Raw genomic sequence first — 18,013 nt, forward strand, 5'->3', positions numbered from 1 at the left:
CTTTGGGTGGTAAATAGTAGGTATTTATTTGAAATGAAAAAAAAAAGTACCTGGACTATTGCATTTAATCATGTATTGTAATTGTGTTACTCTACCTTTTTGCATCAGAGACAGATACACAATGAACATTCAGTTATCACAGATTGCACACTAGATAGTAATTCTTCAGGCCTTTTACATAACCACCAAAGAACAGATATTGGATTCTGCAGTATAGTACAAACGTCCACAATCAATCCAGTCTTAGCCAGGTCTTCAATTTACTTCTGTTGCTGTACAAATAATTGGCCATTACTAGGGCTTACAAGTTAATAACAGGACAAAAAAATATACATTGCACTGACACAAAAAGTCAGCTGTGTTAATAGTCATGCAACAAGTAACCAAACTTGCTGAAATTAAAAATACTTTCTAAAAACAGTTTTAACGGCATAAATATTTTATACACAGTTCATTTACCAAAACAAAATGTATTTAAATGATACAAAGCAAAAAATAAGTTTCTACCAACTTTATACATAAGAAAGTGCAAAATAACTTATCTAGAGTGTTTTGCTATTATCCAGACGGACGGCTGCTATGGGCAGCTATTTTCCTCTTCCGAAGCATGACATTACGGTTCCACGCTACACACAAATGTTAGAATAGATGGATGGATGAACAAATGAACTACACAGATCAGGCAGGAGCCCTGTGAGGTACTCTCAGAGAAGGAATACAGACCACACGAAGGTGGGTGTACATGCTGAGAATAGATGTTGGTAAACAAATGTACATGAAACACACAAAGACATCCAGAGGAACAATTAGTTCATGTATGTGAGTGTACTTGCATGTGTGAGTGATTTGTGATTTCTGCATCAGAAAGCAAAAAGAAAAGAAACCCCACTGAATAAAAGAGTTGCCCACAGCACCAGCTGCCAGAGGAAATACTATCATGAGGGTTTTGGTTTCCACCTTCTATTATGGAAGTTGTGTCGGAAAGTTTAAAAGTGTTCATCCCATATAACTTCGTATGACACAGAGGAATAACCTTTAAGTAACTACATACACACATTCATATATTCAAGTCTTTAAAGAACACCTCTGCCATTGGGTTTGGGGTAAACATGGTTCATAGACACAAGGAGGACGCTTCTTTTAAAAAGTGTAGAATAACACTGCTACAACTCATCTGTAGGGCCAGACAGGGGCAAAGCCCATGATTCTATGATAGCACAATTCCTGCCACTGTTGAACATCCAGCATTATTTATTAGAACTGAAGATGGTGGGTGAGGGGGAAGTGTGGGGAGCACTTCAGACACAGGAAGGAAAACAGAACACAACTTTTCTTCAAGTTAAAGTATTAATGCCAATAATCCTTTTATTAACAAGTGTATTTGAACTTTTAGAAATGGAAGTGTACTAATCAATTTTGATATGTAATCATAAATAGACTGTAGGCTCAAACCTAGGTAAATAAAGGGTTAAATTTAGTAAGCATAAGGCACTAAAGCAGCCTTTATATTTTCTCTTGGAGACCTAGTTATCAGGAAGAACAAATTTGTTCTTAAGCTGGTTTCAGCCCATTAGGTACAAGATTACTATTGTACCAATGCCTATTTTTGAATGCATGTGCATATATGTGCATTTTAGTGCATAAGTGTGCCTGTCACCAGGGCCTAAAGATGAAAAGTTGGGAAAGCCAAAGCCACTGTCCTTTGTATGATACCTCCATGAGGGTGTGAAGGCCTGTCCTTCCTTGCTTGGGCCATAAATAATTCTACACTTTTTCAAATCACAGGGCTTTTAGAATTGTTCATAATATTATCACTAAATATCTGAAAATGTTAAAATCTAGATTAATTGTTTCATTTGTTTTTTATATATATGTATATGTATATATATATATATGTACATAACACACATTTTAAAAAATCCCACCACCAAAGCCTTTTTTCTGTAAACTAAACTTCTCTCTTAAGCCCCAACCAGCTTTAGTCTCCCCGGATTTGTGTGTTCTGTATCCAACTAGTAGAACAAATTAAATAACTAAATATTAAAATACTGTAATTATATTCATAGCAAAAACAAAAAAATAGACATTGATACAGTATAAATCTCACTGTTTTCAGGTAGATGGCATTAAATGGTAAAGGTTAATTATAAGCAGTTCTGACATGATCCAGTTTTACAACAAGGTTTATATGTTAATTCTGTACACTTTTTTCATTTTTTACCCTTTTTTGAAAATAAGCTATCGTAGAACATTAGTGTCACCCAAGACACATCCTTATTATGTTCTATGCAAGAGAAGCTAATGTGGGTTACATGCAACTATATTTCCATTAGTTGAGGCAGGGCTGGCTCCTGCACCGCATCATCAATCACCTGACCGCCACTGTGCAATGCTCAGAAGGGGACGCTATGGCCACACGGCAGTCCAGACAGGAGTTTACATGGGGCCTTAGGACACTGGAACAACACTGAGGTGGTGCGTAGCCGGGTGCAAGATGCCCAGATATTTCCAGGGTATCTTATGGCAGGACTCTCAGTCTCCCACACTGTTTCCTAAAGAAGGTCCGCATTGTTTTGGTTACTAGCCTAGTTTAAGTGGAGATACTGTGGGCAACTTGAAAGAAAGGACATCGGGCACACAGGCTGGGCTGGAAAGCGGGGAGAAAAGACCACAGATAAATGTCTTTGAGGATTTAAAAAACATATTTATAATTAATTTGTGAGAGATGTCAGACAAACCATAAGTAGTTCACTGAGTTAGTGGTTTAGATTGAAGTCTCATGTTACAGACAGTTAAGTCCTTATTTAGAAAAAAAGGCCTTTATACCTATTTACAATATACACAGTTACTTGCAAAGAAGTCAGATTTACAACCATTTTCTAAAAGCCTTTTTTTGTTGGTGGTGGTTTTTCCAAATAAGGATGAGTCGATCTATAAAAATGAGACGCAAGAAAAGACAGTTAGTAAGTGAGGATTTTTCTCTTGGAGACAGCTACTGGTAACAGGGAGAACTGGATACTGGAAAAGTCGCTCCTAGGAACCACCTCCTGTTCTTCTTGTGCTGTTCCCCCAAACAGTGTCCGCCCCACCGCTGCACTCTACACCCGTTTATTCACTGATCCCTTGGAATTCGACGCTTCAGACACGTGGTCTGAAGAGAGGCGTAAACGGAGACTGCTTCGAGACGCCTTCCGAGCTGTGAGCCGTGACCGGGGAATCAGGAAGGGGGGGGTCTACAGACCGTGATGGGCAACCAGCTTGTCGAATCTTCAACAATTCCGAGGCCCGTCCTCCGAACCCCTCTCGTGCTGTAGGTTGTAGTAACAGTTCTGACACACGCGCACCGGCGATGAGATTTTCAAGCGTTTGATTTCTGACTGAAACCGACTGCACCTAAAGGAAAGGCAAAATCAAGTAGGTACACGTCCTCGCCACGTTTGATCACTGGGCCGAGAAACACAAACTTAAAAATTGAACAGAAAGCCGGCACTATAATGCCCAAGAGCAGAAGTATAATTGCCAGAAGATGCCAAAGACGTACTGGTTTGTGGTGTGTGGCTCACCTGGGACCAAAAAAAAAAAACCACCATATTATTTGTTTTCGTCTATGAAGAAAAGTAATACTAAACCAAGGCAAGCTCTCTATGTGACTGAATTTTTTTTTTTTTTTTTTAAAGGCAAGATTTTCCTACAGGATGAAGCCAAAGGGTCTGAACAGCTGTGAGGCCAGTCTTCCCGTGTGGGACGGGCTCTCGGGCCCTGTAAACCTGGGAGCGATGCCAACATCTTTACTTGGAGCTTAACTCTTTTTCTCTTGGCAGAAGATTTACTACTTGTTTTAAAAGACTCTTTGGTCACTATCAAGTTCCTTTGGGCTTTTAAACACTGTTTGATCTACCCCTCAGTGATTTCTTGAACAGGAGTTTGGCTTTTCTGTCTGGTCCAAATGTTCTCATTTTCTGTTTATCTTGATAGAATTCCTTGAAGTAGACTCTACTAAAAGAGGTGTTCAAATTCTTCAAAAAGTATTCCTTTTCCTGGAATAAAGCAGGGTGTGACCTTGGATGTGGCATTTAATCACTTTAAGCTTGCCTTTTCATAAGACTGAAATAGAAAATTATTTTTCCTCCAATAATCTACGAGTAAAGGTGTCCAGAGAATAAACAAAGTGTCACCAGCTTAAGGAGTTTAAAGGGCTCTTCTTGGATCTGGGACTTTGACGAGACCCTCAGAAGTGCTGATAAACTCTCAGGGAGCCTGGGTGGCTCAGTCGGTTAAGTGCCTGACTCTTGATTTTGGCTCAGGTCACGATCTCAGGGTCATGAGATGGAGCCCCGCATCAGGCTCTGCACTCAGCAGGGAGTCTGCTTAAGATTCTCTCTCTCCCTCTGTCCCTCCCCACTGCTCACTCTCTCTCTAAAAAAAACTATTAAAAAAAGTGCTGACAAAGTCTCTCACCAACTGAGGGGCACAAAGAACGTGGGCAGGGCTCTGCTCTGCCTTCTGTGTCTGCTCTATCATAAGCAATCACTGTGGGGTTGGTTTTTCAAATATACCCTCCACCGGACATCTGATAGCAATGGCTAATTTAAAGAATTATCTACCCTTAAATAATATTTGGGAAGTTAAACATGGCAAGGAATAATGTGTGCCAGTGTACATTCAGGGGTGTTGACTGTCAAAACTTACTAGATTACTAGGTTTTGTAGAGTGGGCCTCTCAAAGCACAGAACCCTAAGACAGAATCCTCTGCCAACCTCATAGAAAGTCCCATAAAGAATGGCTGGCACCAACATTCTGGCTACCTCATCTTGAGTGAGACTTCCCAGGAAAAAGGTTTAAGACATTAATCTGAAAAGAAAAGGAACTATAATAACATCTTTTACTGAACACCTATATTGCCAGACTCCACACTTGGTGTTTTATAAAATTCACACACATGATTTCACCGTTCTCTCAGCACCTCTATGAGGGGTGGTATAATTATCCACATTCTACAGATAAATAAACAGGCCCAGAGAGGGTCAGTAACCTGCCTGAGATGACAGAATGGACAGGAACCCAGGGAGCATTTGGTCAGTATAAACCCAAGGGCCACACCCTTTCCAATACGCCGGTGCCCACAAAGCCTCAGGAACCGGCTCAAAAACAATTATACAGCTCATGCTTCTATGAAAGCATCTCTGGAGTTAAGCAGCCTCAGCATCAGAGAGTGCTACGTGCGGGATCCTTTCCGTGGTCTGCCACGGAACGAGAGGACTGCAGACGCAGGTATGGGACCCCAGTGCAGACAGAGACGGCATCCAGATCAACGGTGAGGGGACAACGGACTCCCCATACAAGGGAATTAAAAAGGATCCCCACTACAAACCATACCTGCAAATAAATTCCAAGTGTATTTGGACCTAAAGACCCAAGTGTGAAAAACAAAACCCTGAACTTCGTAAAAGAAAATAAACAAGGCTGTCTTTATGATCTCAGGACTGGGAACGATTTCTTAAGCCACAAAAAAGCAAAAATCACAAAAAGTAAGAGATGCGACTACATCAAAATGAAAGACTTGTGTGCCAGAAAAAACATATATAAACTGAAAATGTAAGCCACAGACTGGCAGAAGGTACCTGCGAGATGTAGAAACGACAAAGAATTAGAACCCAGAGTAAATAAAGAACTCCTCAAGTACGGGGCCGGGGCGGGGGGGGGGGGGGGGGGGACGACAGGCAAACCTAAAAGGAAAATGGGCCACATTACCCAAGAGCAAACTCGAACAGCCAATAAGCAAATGCCAAGCTGTCCCACCTCAGCAGCGCTGCGAGTTACAAGCAGCAAGTGGTGGCGGCTCCCGGAGCGGCCAGAGTGACCATGTGGCAACACCGGCCCGAAGAACCGGGATGGCCTGCAGAGCCTGCCTGAGGCGGTGTCACGCAGCACCGCTGTTCCCGAGACGAATCTGGCCACAACCAGTGCAGCTCAGTTTACGATCGGTCCGTTCCAGTCGGAGCTGTCTCCTCTAGGGACAGTCCAGCTCACCTACTGAGAGGGCATCTGTAAGGGTGTGTCCTACAGCACTGCTCAGAGAACCGGTAACATGCACCAGTCCCCGAGGAGTCCATCAAAAGGGAAGGAGATGAATTCTGATATATTCATACAAAAGATCTATGACAACAGCTAAAATGAAAGTATTAGTTATTTACGTGGAGTTCAGTAACAGTGTTGAGCAAAAAAAGGAAGTTACAGAAGGTACCGAGAGTGTGCTGTATTTATGTAAAACGGAAACCCCACGAAACACTAATATGGTGCTGTTTAGGGAGAGTCGAAGACGTGGGGGACGGGGGTGACGGGTGAGGGCGCACACCCGCACTGCTGCACATGCAAACACGGCGGAACGGGAGCACCTTCCCCTTCCGAGTCACGCAGGACCAAGTGTTTGTGAGGATTCTTTCCCTGTTTTTCAACAGGACAGCAGTGGTGCACAACTGTGATAAAAGGACAAAGAGAAAGCGAAGCTGGTTTAGACCGTCACAGCACTGTGTGCTGGGGACCCCGGAGCACATGAGAAGCTCTGTGCAGGGCACAATGCATATCCTGGGGGCCTGACCCCCAGAAACTCAAAACGCTCGCATCTCATCTTACTTCTGGCAGAAGAGCTGGCCGCAGTTCCTGCAATGGTGCCGTCTTTCTGTCAGAGAAAACCGCACGGAGCAGCCCGAACAGCTGTCCCCTCCTTCATCCTTCACCCAGTGGTCAGCAGCGGAACGGCCCGGCTGGTCACTCACAGACCAGCTGAACACTCGGCCTCGACTGTCACCGACGAGGATCCTGCTGTGATCCCTGCAGGAGACATGACATGACACCGAGTCACCCTGGGGAAGGCCTCCGCAGCCACGTGGCTGAACAGCGCTGTCACTCCTGAGGTTCTCCAGGTTTCCGTGGATGTGTGTGCTGGGGTGGGGGCTGTGTGTATGAAGAGACAAAAATAGAACCGAGCCCGAATTTACACTTTCGGCTCAGCTCTCCAGATCAAACCTTGCTGTAACCTGGAAGAACAGAGATTTACACTCCATGCACTGGCAGATTTCTTCCTCTGATCGGTCTGTTCAAGCCACGTCTGATACTGCAAACGACACCTGTTTTCCCCAAAGATGGGTCTGCACGTGTGGACCTAGGCTAAGCAAGTGACTCCGTGGCGGGGGGCGGGGGGGGGGTAGCTGGCCAGGTTGGGCACTTACTTGGAGACGCCCAGGGCGGTGATCTCTGCGGGGTGTGCGTTGTCCTTACGATCGAAGGCCGTGTGCATAGTTAGCTTGCTCCTGAACACCAGCTGCCGTTCCCACCGGTACCCTGGAGTGCAAGAGACATGACACCCTGAAGTGAGAAAAGCCGGCATTCGGTAAGGGTGCCCTCATACGGTGCTCTCGAAAGTTAGGGTGCTGCATCGTCCAGTTAGAGCAGCTCTGCCTGTCCCAGCAGCTGCTGCCTCGGCTGCAGGTGAAGCAGTCTAGCTCAACACTGGTCGTGGGCCAGGCCAGGGAGCGCCCCGGTCAGAAAGATAGTGCAGAGATGGGGAAATCTTCAACGCGAGAAGAGGGAGTCTCTCCAATCGAGAACCTGGCCTCTAGCTCTCTAACAGGCAAGCTACCCGTAAAGACAGTTTTATTTCTTTATCTGTAATCAGTAACTTGCCCATTTTCCCAAAAGCGTTCAGGATTTGTGAAGGAAGAAAGTTTTTGGTGGGAGGTGTTTTTCTTTAAGAAATGCCCAACGTAGAGCAAGCACCACTGTGGGGTAAGGAACTGAAGAGGCCTGCTCTGTGAGAGGCTGAAGTCACAGGGACGGGGTGCAGGGAGAACGAGAGCCCGCCGCCTCACTCCACCAGCCCTCACGCCACCCGCAAGGAGCAGGAAACCGACAGCAGACTCCAAGTTACCGGGCTTCAGTCGGCTGTAATTCCGCACTTCCATGGGGCTGGGCTGAGGGTGGTTAAGGGGACCCTGCAGATGGGCTCTGGTCTGGCCCTCTGAATAGTTCACAAATATGAAGCCGTCCTTCTCGTCCAGGCTGAGCTGGTCGGACCAGCGCCTGGAGTCATCGGAAGCACTGTCGGTGCACCAGACGGCCGCTGCTCGGCAGGAGGCTGCCCGGGGCGCGTGGCTGCCGCTGGGCTGACGGGGTGCGTCCTTGGGGTCCTGGCTGGTGCTCTGCTCATCCGCGTCCGAATCGCTGCTGTCCTCGTCCTGGGCTTCTGGCCCTGGGTGAGGCATGGGGAGAATGACAAAACACACACATACACACACACACATTACAGGTAGACCCAGCTTGGTCCCACTGCTGTTTTTCTTCTACAAGTTAAGGCACGATATACATAGCATTTTAAGCTAAGTATAACAATAAAAAAAAAATACCAGAAATTTCAGCTAGGTTACATACAGCAAAAAGGAAAAAAAAAAAAAAAAGGAATTTCTGAGTTCAAAGACTGCTTTGGCCAAAATCCTGAGGTTGCCATTCCTGCTTTACAATGTGGCCCAGACCTGCCTTTACGAACAGCTCAGTGCCTGCCGCACCCTCCCTACCGGAGCTCGGCGGGCCGGCACCAACTCTGTGCTCCACGGAGTCCGGCTGCCCCTCGCGGCGAATGCCGCACGTGCCGCTGGCCCACCTCGCTGTGTGCCCGTGTCACCCACCTGTCGAGGCACAGCTCAAACACTGCTTTCTCTAAAATCTCACCTGGTGCCTGCAGCCCAAAGTGACTCCCACTTGTCTGGCCTCCTTGAACAGCTGTACGCCTCTCATGTTTGAATTCTCACCCCAAACTACTACTTCTGGATAATCTTTCTACAGGACAGTGGTCACCTTGGGAGAAGGGGCCCCAAGCACAGTGCCTTCCATGTGGCAGTCAGTGTAAATGACAATCTAGGTGAATCAATTATTGATGAAAGCTTTAATCTACTGATGTGGGGTTTTTCCTTCTTCCCATCGTTACTACGCATTTTCTTAACCCAACTCCCTACTCTCTTGCAAGAGAGTCTGCGGGAGAGAAAATTTATAAGAAATAAATATACAGAATTGGAAAAAAAGGAAAGTACAAACAAGTGTACAAGCACCAGCTCACTATACATACACATTTTTTTTTAAGAGAAATTACTTAGTTTGCCTTCCTTGTACTAACAGTAGTAGTCTAGTTAGCTGATTTTTTTCCAATGGCTTATTACTACGAGCTTTAAGGTCTTCACTGACGAGCAGTCTTAGAAACGGCTTTCATTTCCAGTGAACCACTGGCTTGCCTTCCCTTTCACCCAGGCGACTGCCCTCGAGCCCTGCCACTCCTATACTGTCCAAAGTCAACCCTTCCCTGTGGGCTGCTCTCCCCTCCGCCACTTCTATCAACCTCTGTCCATGATATAAACATATAAGAAGAAAGAAGACATACCAATATCTCTCCTTCCTGAATGTGACCTCTTCTACCTTATTCATCTCATCTTCTTGTGTTATTCACTTAAACCTTTGTTAAAGGAAAGGACAGACTTCTCACTTCTCCTAAGACTGCTTACTCCAATGTCTGACACCCAGCAGGTAACCTCCAAGTACTTACTGAACTGAACTGGATTTTATGTCCCCAAACACCCAGATGACCTTTTTAGTGGAGCTGCAATGGACTCTGCAGAAACTTACATGCATTAAGGTAAGAGAAGCATTAAAATGCCCTGCCCATTGGATCATTTCTGTTTTCTGGCAATGAAAGTAGAAGCTATTTTCGGCTTACAAAGAGAAGTGATTTATGCCTTTCTGATAATAAGTCCTTTCCCTCATATCATCAAACTCATGCGGAATTCTCAGTGTACAAAAGTTAATCATGGAGAAACAATCTGAAGGCCAAAGTTAAAACCCCGTTCCTCTCGGGGAAGTCTATTGTACCAATTGTTCTAAATCAAAGTGGGGTAACTTCTCTGGAGATGAGCAACCCAGAGCAGATCTCAGCCTGGGTTTATGGCACCGCTTCTCATCATTCTGTATAGCAATCATCCATCTCTGTATTCCTCTGGAAAATCTTCAAGTGTTTCACAAATAACAGATAGTGGAGCACAGAGCACCAAGCTTCAGTTTGAATAAAAGCCCCTTTTCAAAGGCAGGCCTAGGGAGGGGATTCTGGTCTGCCTCCGTGAATACCTTACAAACATGATGCCAGCCTGTCACCCATACTGAGCCTGACAAGTGACGAGCAGAACAGATGTGGGACTGGGGGCCGTCCGATTTCTCCACCACTGCGCCCTCCAGATGTGCTCTGTATTTTCAGAAGTGAAGGCCTGAGCCTTTGGTACTCCGGGAAGCTAGCAGCTATATTTACCCTACTAGGATGAGGAAGCCAAGCATGACATAGCACACCACGTAGTGCCTGGTGAGCTGGCGAAGTCTCGGGTGCCCGCCCCACGACCTCCCCCGAGCTGGGGGGCACTCGTGCCTCTGACAGCCACACTCGACCTTAGGCTACTGTTCATGCTGTTTGATGTGAGTTTATCCACAGTGACCTCAAACAAACAAACAAGAAATATGAAAACTATGGAATAATTAGAAAGTATCCAATACCTATTTGTGCTTCTGGACAGTCTTCCTGCATTTCTAGGACTTCAACAGGCTCAGGAGCTGGTGTTTCAGGAACTTGCAAAAATTCCATTCTCCAAAACTGAATTTAAGTAAGTATGAAAATAAAAACGTTAAGCAGCTTAAAGAAACAATTTATATGTGACTGGATGAAGATGAGCTGTTGGGGGTTAAACACGTATCTCTTATTATTGTGTCTAATTAAATTTCCCTCTATCTTGAAAACTGTGGGAGAGAACTGTATGCACATAAATAGTGCTTTCCGAACCGGGTTCCATGCGATGTTGATGGGTGTTTCGTGGTGAAGGGAAAAGGACTGTGGTCAAGTTAGTTGGAAAAACATGGTTCAACTAAGCACACTTTTATTTCCAACAAAACCCCAAGAGTCTTGCAAGCATGAAGGCACGCAATAAGCAGGATCGCCAAACGCATTTGGCTATGGAGCTTTTCCCGAAACGCCTCAAGAACAGAGTCATCTGAAACACCACTCTGGAGACAGCGGACGTCAGGGTGTGCCTGTTGTCTGAGGCACAGGGTGTGGTGTGGCGGGGGCTGAGAGCCTCATCTTTGCGCAGCCATTGACCGTGACTCCACGGCGGCAATCAGCTGCTCTCTGCTTTTACAAAGAGCACAGCTCAAGAAAATAGGCACAAAGGGAAACCTCCTGAGAGAGAGACCCAAGTATTCGGAAAGACTGTGAAGGTAAATACTCCGTGGATTCTCTTTTCTGTAGAAGCCCAACACGAAGAAAACTACGAAAAGGATAAACTAGGGTTCGGGTGAAATCATCTAGGATTCTAGAGAGGGACTGGACAACGTGAGTCCTCGGACAGCATCTTTCAGCTGTGATTCTCTGTAGACAAGAGACAGTCCCTGTTTTCCCCATAGAAGCCCTCTGAGAGGCCGAAAAGCCAATACTTTAGTGATTTCTGTGTTTAGCAATCTACGGGGACATGAAAATCATGCTTAAGTGACCCTGGGTGAAGTTGTCCAGTGGTGAGTGGCACTAACAGATCAGCTTCGGGGTAAGGAAGGGGCCGAGTCACCGCCGTTGCCGGTGTCTGAGAACCCAGTGGCCGAGGCCTGTTTGGATCCGGGCAAGAGTTTGCTCACTGACAGCACCGCGGACAGCTCCGCGGGTCCCAGGTAAGCAGGGCGGCAAGCACCTAGCGTGGCTCCTCACCGCGGACTTACCCGGACCACGCCGTCCGAGTGCCCCGTTACTATGACGTTCTGCGTGTCCCACTCGTTCATCTCCGACACGCAGCAGCAGACAATCTGCTGGCTCCTGCCTGTGAATGTGTTCACGCTCACGACAGGGTTCCCGTTGATGCTCCACACGTGGATGTGCGTGCCAGCGCAGGACACAATGTCCCCCTGAGAAGGTAAAACAGCCTCTTCACTCTCTTTGCTCCCTTCATACCACATTTTGGTTTCAGAAGCAAAGTCAGTCTTGGGCCTAGCTCTCAAAAAAACCTTCTAAGTTCTTCGACCGGTGGCTCGGGATTTCTGAGGCAGCCTGGAATTCAGTGCTTGCTGACCGAAAAACATACCCCGAACAGAGAGGCCTCTTAAAGAATTTGTGGGTGAGCGGCTGCGGCGGCGTGGGGGCGTCTGGCACGCACACCAGGGTAGGAGCCCTTCCACGCTCTCGGCTTATGCCCCAGCACACTGCTGCGTCATGCTTTACTCCGGGGAAAGCTGCCTGTGACCAAAGGAGGTGGGGCACCACTCTTGTGCCTCCCACTGTTTACAAAACCTCTTTATACCTTTCATTTAGAGCCAGGAATCCACCTCCACTTAATTTTACAAAATGAGTCCCATCACCAACAGCGTAAGGCAGAAGAGAAATCTTTCAGTCTAGATACAGCTATATCTCTCTTTTCAATAAATAAAGATGAAATGCTGGCAACACTGTAGCATCCTACTTTACAATTTGTATTCATAATAAGGGGAGGAGAATGAGGGAAAAAAAGAAGAAAATTAGAATAAAGGTCACTTCTTGGCCAGCTGGATAAACCTGCAGACTCCTTAAGCTGTTAACTCAGGTTTTTGTAAGTTCCAAAGACAGAAAAGAACAAGCTTTTCCCTTAAACTCTACCAGGCAGGGCTCTACCCAACCTGGTGAGACTCCAACCCACTCCTGTTACAGGAATGAAGACGCTTCCGGAGCATCTACCGTGTGTCAGTTAGTGTAGAGGACACTTCTGACATTCCATTTCATCCTTTCAACATCTGTGAGGTTACCTGTACTAGCCCCGCTTTAGGAGGGATCAAAGCCAGGTGCAAAGACTGTAAGGAACCTGCCTAACGTCACAGGATAAAGATGTGAAGCCAGCCCTTTCTGGCCCCGAAGCTTATGTACCACACCACGCTGCTAAGACAGCCTGGAAGCCACGATGCTAGGCACTGACTTCAGAAATGACCCGGGGACTTTCAGTACAGCCGGCAGGCACACGAGGACCTACAGAAATAGGAAGCCGGCCATCAAAAGCGGGGGAAACCGGAAGCTGAACAGCAGCATCGACTCAAGAAAGAAGGGAAGGGGGAGCCAAGGGCGGCAAGGTGAGGAGGCCTGGGGCGCTCCCAAACCACCCTCTGTGTGGGTCTTGCTACTGCTCCCTTCCCCACTCTGGCCTTCTACCAAGATGGCAAGAACCAAACCCAAACCCAAACAAAAGTGATACTTAGCCAAGCACTGCTGTGTCTACCTCTGATTCAGCCACTGCACCACCTCGGACACTGAGTGTGAGCAGCTGTGCTGTAATTAAGGGGCTCAGTCTCTGTGAGGGGCGAGAGGCCGCTGCTGCTTCCGGCCCCGCGCCAGGCTCTCATCCTGTACTCCAGGGTGCCTCAGTCAGGGAGCATCAGAGCAAATCCTGCGGCTACGGCGTAAAGCAGAAGAGGAGGAGCTAAAGGGCAGCCGCAAGGTCGCTTACGCCCAGAATGCAGAGTGAAATAAGGCAGACTTGATACGGGCTGCAAAACTATGACAGAGTAGCAATCTTTTCACGTGTTATCAAGAGATGACAAAAGCACTGTGAAAGGGAGAAACCAAACACACCTGTGGTGTCGGCTGCAACGACGGCAATCCACTGCGGAATAACTGACCGTCAATAAAATTCTCAGTATTCAAGTGAAAAACAACTCCAAAACAAAGCGCTCAAAATAGTGCCACAAAGCATCTGACTCAGGGCAACCCTGCCAAGTCAGAGCCATTCTGTTGCACTGAGGTTTTCGTAAAGCTCTTAGGTATACGTGTTTGTAGGACCGAGGTGCTGTTCCAAAAGCATCTTAAACCTTTCAGATATACCAAAAAATGAATTTGACTTTTACCCCTGCATACTCTCCCCTCCCTGCCAGGTGTGGTGGCTCTATTACCAGACATACCACCTACCATTCACTACAACTGAATTTCTTTTTCCTTCTTCTTTGACTGACTACAAGGTATCTGACTACTTAGTATTTTCTGGTGTAAATTAAGGATGCTGCATTCCTCCAAAGGAAAGCTGTCTGTGTGGGTGATGATATGATGTGGCTACGTGATTTCACACAAGAGGACCCCAGGACAGCGCTAAGGGTAAGGGAGGGAATGAGTACACATAGCTAAGAAGCAGTGAGGCTGGGGAGTTCTGGTCAGTTTGCAAGACCGATTTGCGTATGTGGGCATCACCAACATACAAATGTGGCAACTTGTCCCTCAGACACAGGGACCTCAGTCTTTGTATAACATACCCTTAGCTTCCCCTGATCCCCACACACCTCGGCAATGACCGTCCTCCCCTCACCCCACCTTAGGTGGGCGTGGTCTCCATGGGGGACTCCTAGGCTGGTGCATTAATTTTATGCTGACTCATTTATTTATACATAAAATATTTATTTATGAGAAGAGATTAATATCCTTCAGTAAGTTTGGGATAACTTTGAAAATAGTTCTATAACAACTCTGCTCGTTTGGTTCCCCAAATGTTACTCTTTTCACCTTACATAATAAATAAAGACTCTGAACGTATTTCATAAAAATGTCAATACAATTTTAACATTCTTAACAGATCCTACAAATTCCTTGTTTTTAAAAAAGCCTATTCTAGAATGTTGTTTTGAACCAAATCTTGCTCTTCAAAGTATGCAGCAGTGAATGGATTTTAAGACAAAATTATCTCTGAGTTACAAACTTTAATATCCATTTGCTTTTTGCATAAATCAAGGAACATGTAGTAGCATTTATGAAATGAATGTCTATCAACTTAGAAAACACTCAGAGTCATTTTTTGTTTACATTAGCCAGAAATACTTGTTTTCCTCACCATAAACCAAGTGGGCAACTGACTACTTACTGTTAATTCATTGATACAAAGAGCAGAAACTGGAGCTCGATGGCCTCGGAGCTGGGTTAGGAATGACAGTTTGTTCAGATCCCAAATGATGCAGGTTCGGTCACGGGACCCGCTGACGATTATGTGATAGGCCAATGACGCTGTGGCGCAGGTGACAGTATCCGTGTGGCCAAGTAAGGCCTACGAAGGAGAAGAGAAAAAACCAGGCTGATCACCGTGACGGTGCTCCCTGAGGGGCTCCAGAAGGTCCTGGCTGCACTAGGAGTGAGGGGAGCACGTGCTGGGAGCAGCAGCGTCTGCAAAGTCTTCCTTCTTTGCCGACTGTCCTTGCCTCATCCCGCTGCGGGGAAGTCTGGGGGACTCTGGAGGCTCTGACTTCCATTTTTACATCACTTCTTTCCTGGACCTGGGCTAGAATCTTAGAAGGGAGAATGGAAGCTGCGACTCAGCTTAGATTTTTTCATCCCGTTTCTACATGGAGATGCATCAGTTATGCCCCCCCAACCCCCAAAGTACAGAATTTAAACTGGGCATTGATTCTTTTATGCCCTGTGTCCTGTTAGTCTAAGGAACTATAACTGGATGGGTCTTTAAAAAATGCACATACGGTAAGGCCTGCCTGGTGATGGTACATGGTCCTAGCAAGATAAAGGGAAGTGTGCTGAGCTCCTGTTACTGACCTGGACACGTCTGTGCCCAAGAGATCTTCTTCAGACTACAATAGGAACTTTTGTCTTCTGCTAGAACATGAAGAGAAACAGGACCCAGGGAAACGGCAATGTGGGAGAGCAAGCATTTCAGAGAAGACGATTCAGATTACTGTTAAGAGTTCCTAAGTATTTAACTATTTAAATAATGAGTTGGCTTACAGTGTTTTGTCATACATAAATCCTTTCTGTATGCTCAGCAAACCCCAGGAGGCTGTTTTAAATAAGAAGTGCCTTCTACTGAGTGGGTTACTGGCTGGCACGCTAGCTTCAAAGCCTATTTTCTAAATGGAAAATACTGTAAGCAAGAGAGTCTGGATCAGCAAACTAAAATGTCAACCTTGCATTTGGAATAACGGGGTGCTTAGATCATTTTTAGAAATAGTACCGTCTCATTTCATTTCTTTTTAAAGACCCATTTCTAGCAAAAGAACATATTTTTTTTATTTTGTCCATTATACCTGAAGCACCTTGTTATTAAAGAAGCTTTGTAGTTTCTCTAGAGTGCAGGCCGCCGAGATGGAATATATCCATCTTCTGTTTATTCTGTTACCTGTTTGAGAGTGAGGGTCTTAGCCTTTTCTTTCGAGGTGCCCATCTCCCAGACACAAACAACTGTGCTCGTTCCACCCGTGACGACCAACTTGGGGTTGGGGCAGATTGCACAGAGAATCTGGCCCCACTCAGACAAACACTCATAAACAGTCACTACCTATAAAATAAAACAGATGTGAGACACACGTGCCATCAAGTGCTATCAACTTCGGAATCACAACGAGCACGCTGAGCGAAGGAGAGCCCCCACGCAGGCGCCTCACGGGCAAACGCATACGTACATCCCGGGCTGAATTTCCACTGAGGCTCTACCCTGAACCAGCCCTACAGCCTCCGAACTGCAGCTGCTATGAGAAACCATAGTAAAAAGGACTTTGCTCCTAGTGGGTGTCTTCAGTTTCTCCAGTCGCGGAAAATGATGTTCCGACTATGTGATGCTGTGTACGAGGCAGGGGATAATCTGGTAGAAGGCTGTGTTTGCTACAGCCAGTTAGAGGTACACGGAGATCATGAGTGCTGCCATTTAATGAGAAGCTTAACTAGAGTTGTGTCACAGCGCAATGCACAGACTTGCGCAAGCTAGATCCCACCTGCCGTTAGGAGGAGACTGGCAGAGGGCAAGCCCAGGGCACTGGACGGCCACGCCGCAGGGCCTCTCCAAGAGCTACTATGGGACTCCACACAGTAGCTGCTGCGGCCTGGGCGATGGGCTGACAGGTTTTCCATCAGTCACTTAAGAGTACTGAAACAGTACGTGGGCCAGATGGTGATCCACCGAAGAGACGCTCTTTCAGTGGTCAGAAATGTTGACCACCTGGCTGACTAGGATCTCTTGGAGGAATTCTCTGAGTGGGAGAGAAACTGCTAGAGCTCAGTACACAACTTTTGAAAAGCGGCTTGTTCTGTAGGAAACCTGCCTTGTCCACTAGTTCCTTTAACCTGATCTGATGCTGTGAAGCTCTCCCTTCCTCTGGGCTCTGCAGGAGCGGTTGACTAGCCCTTGGACCGGGCTCTTCCCACCCCTTTCAAGCAGGATATCCAAACCACAAAAGAGCAAGATTAAATGAGTGAGCAAGAAACAATGCAAACCTTGTCTGACTCATAGGTTCCCAGCCTGCAGCTGAGGTCCGCATAGCCCCAAGCGAAAGTTTTGTTCCAGGTTGGTGGGATAAGAACCTTATTCTGTTCTACTGCAAGAATGCCTTTATCTGTGCACACTATTTGGCCCACAGGCTCTTTAAGTTCTGTAAAAAACAAATCAACAGATCAGAATAGGGACAAGGAAAATGAACCTCATGATCCTATAGGGGATCATCATTTCATTTGTTTGTAGGAATCAAGCCTCCTGACACATACATTAGGACAAAATGACATTAGAGGGAGAGCTTGGCTTTTGAGTCTCCGCTGGGTGATGGACATCGACCCTGACAGGTGTTCTGCAGGGCTTCCTTCCGGCTTTCCTGCCTCTTGAAGACTTGGGTTTGGCTCCTAGCAACTGGCCTGTCTTCTTGACCATTAGGACCGCGCAGAGTAATCTGAGATGCTCTCCAGAATCCATACACAGACCTTCAACCAGTCTAGGCCTGCAGCACCTCCCAAATGATATCCAGCCTTAGACTTCCAGAAGGAAGGACATGCCGTCCCCCACAAGGTCCGACCCCCTGCCCTGCCCTGCCCCAGGACACTGCCGAGCACGCCGGTGCTCCGTAACCGTCACCCGCGGTGAGTGGGGCTGGTACAGGGCAGTCTGTGTCATGAATCCAAAGAGCACCGAGCGGGGAGCCTATCCAATCAACCAGACTGATACTGCAATTTTTA

At 46.5% G+C, this 18,013-nt stretch overlaps 1 protein-coding gene across 4 annotated transcripts in view; it reads right to left on the minus strand.

The window, feature by feature from the left end:
• Window positions 1–7: 7 nt before the first annotated feature.
• WDFY3 (WD repeat and FYVE domain containing 3) overlaps window positions 8–18,013 on the minus strand; it is a 274,441-nt gene continuing 256,435 nt past the window's right edge. For all 4 annotated transcript variants that reach the window (XM_078068881.1, XM_078068879.1, XM_078068877.1 and 1 more), the window contains 9 exons: window positions 17,285–17,439; window positions 16,194–16,352; window positions 14,934–15,113; window positions 11,791–11,973; window positions 10,582–10,678; window positions 7,928–8,248; window positions 7,230–7,341; window positions 6,634–6,831; window positions 8–3,393 (listed from right to left, as the gene is read on the minus strand). In XM_078068881.1, the coding sequence (XP_077925007.1) occupies window positions 3,270–3,393; window positions 6,634–6,831; window positions 7,230–7,341; window positions 7,928–8,248; window positions 10,582–10,678; window positions 11,791–11,973; window positions 14,934–15,113; window positions 16,194–16,352; window positions 17,285–17,439 (1,529 nt within the window). In that variant the 3' untranslated portion in view covers window positions 8–3,269. The remainder of the gene's footprint in view (window positions 3,394–6,633; window positions 6,832–7,229; window positions 7,342–7,927; window positions 8,249–10,581; window positions 10,679–11,790; window positions 11,974–14,933; window positions 15,114–16,193; window positions 16,353–17,284; window positions 17,440–18,013) is intronic.

Source organism: Halichoerus grypus, chromosome 3 (assembly GCF_964656455.1).
Source record: "Halichoerus grypus chromosome 3, mHalGry1.hap1.1, whole genome shotgun sequence".
NCBI lineage: Eukaryota > Metazoa > Chordata > Mammalia > Carnivora > Phocidae > Halichoerus > Halichoerus grypus.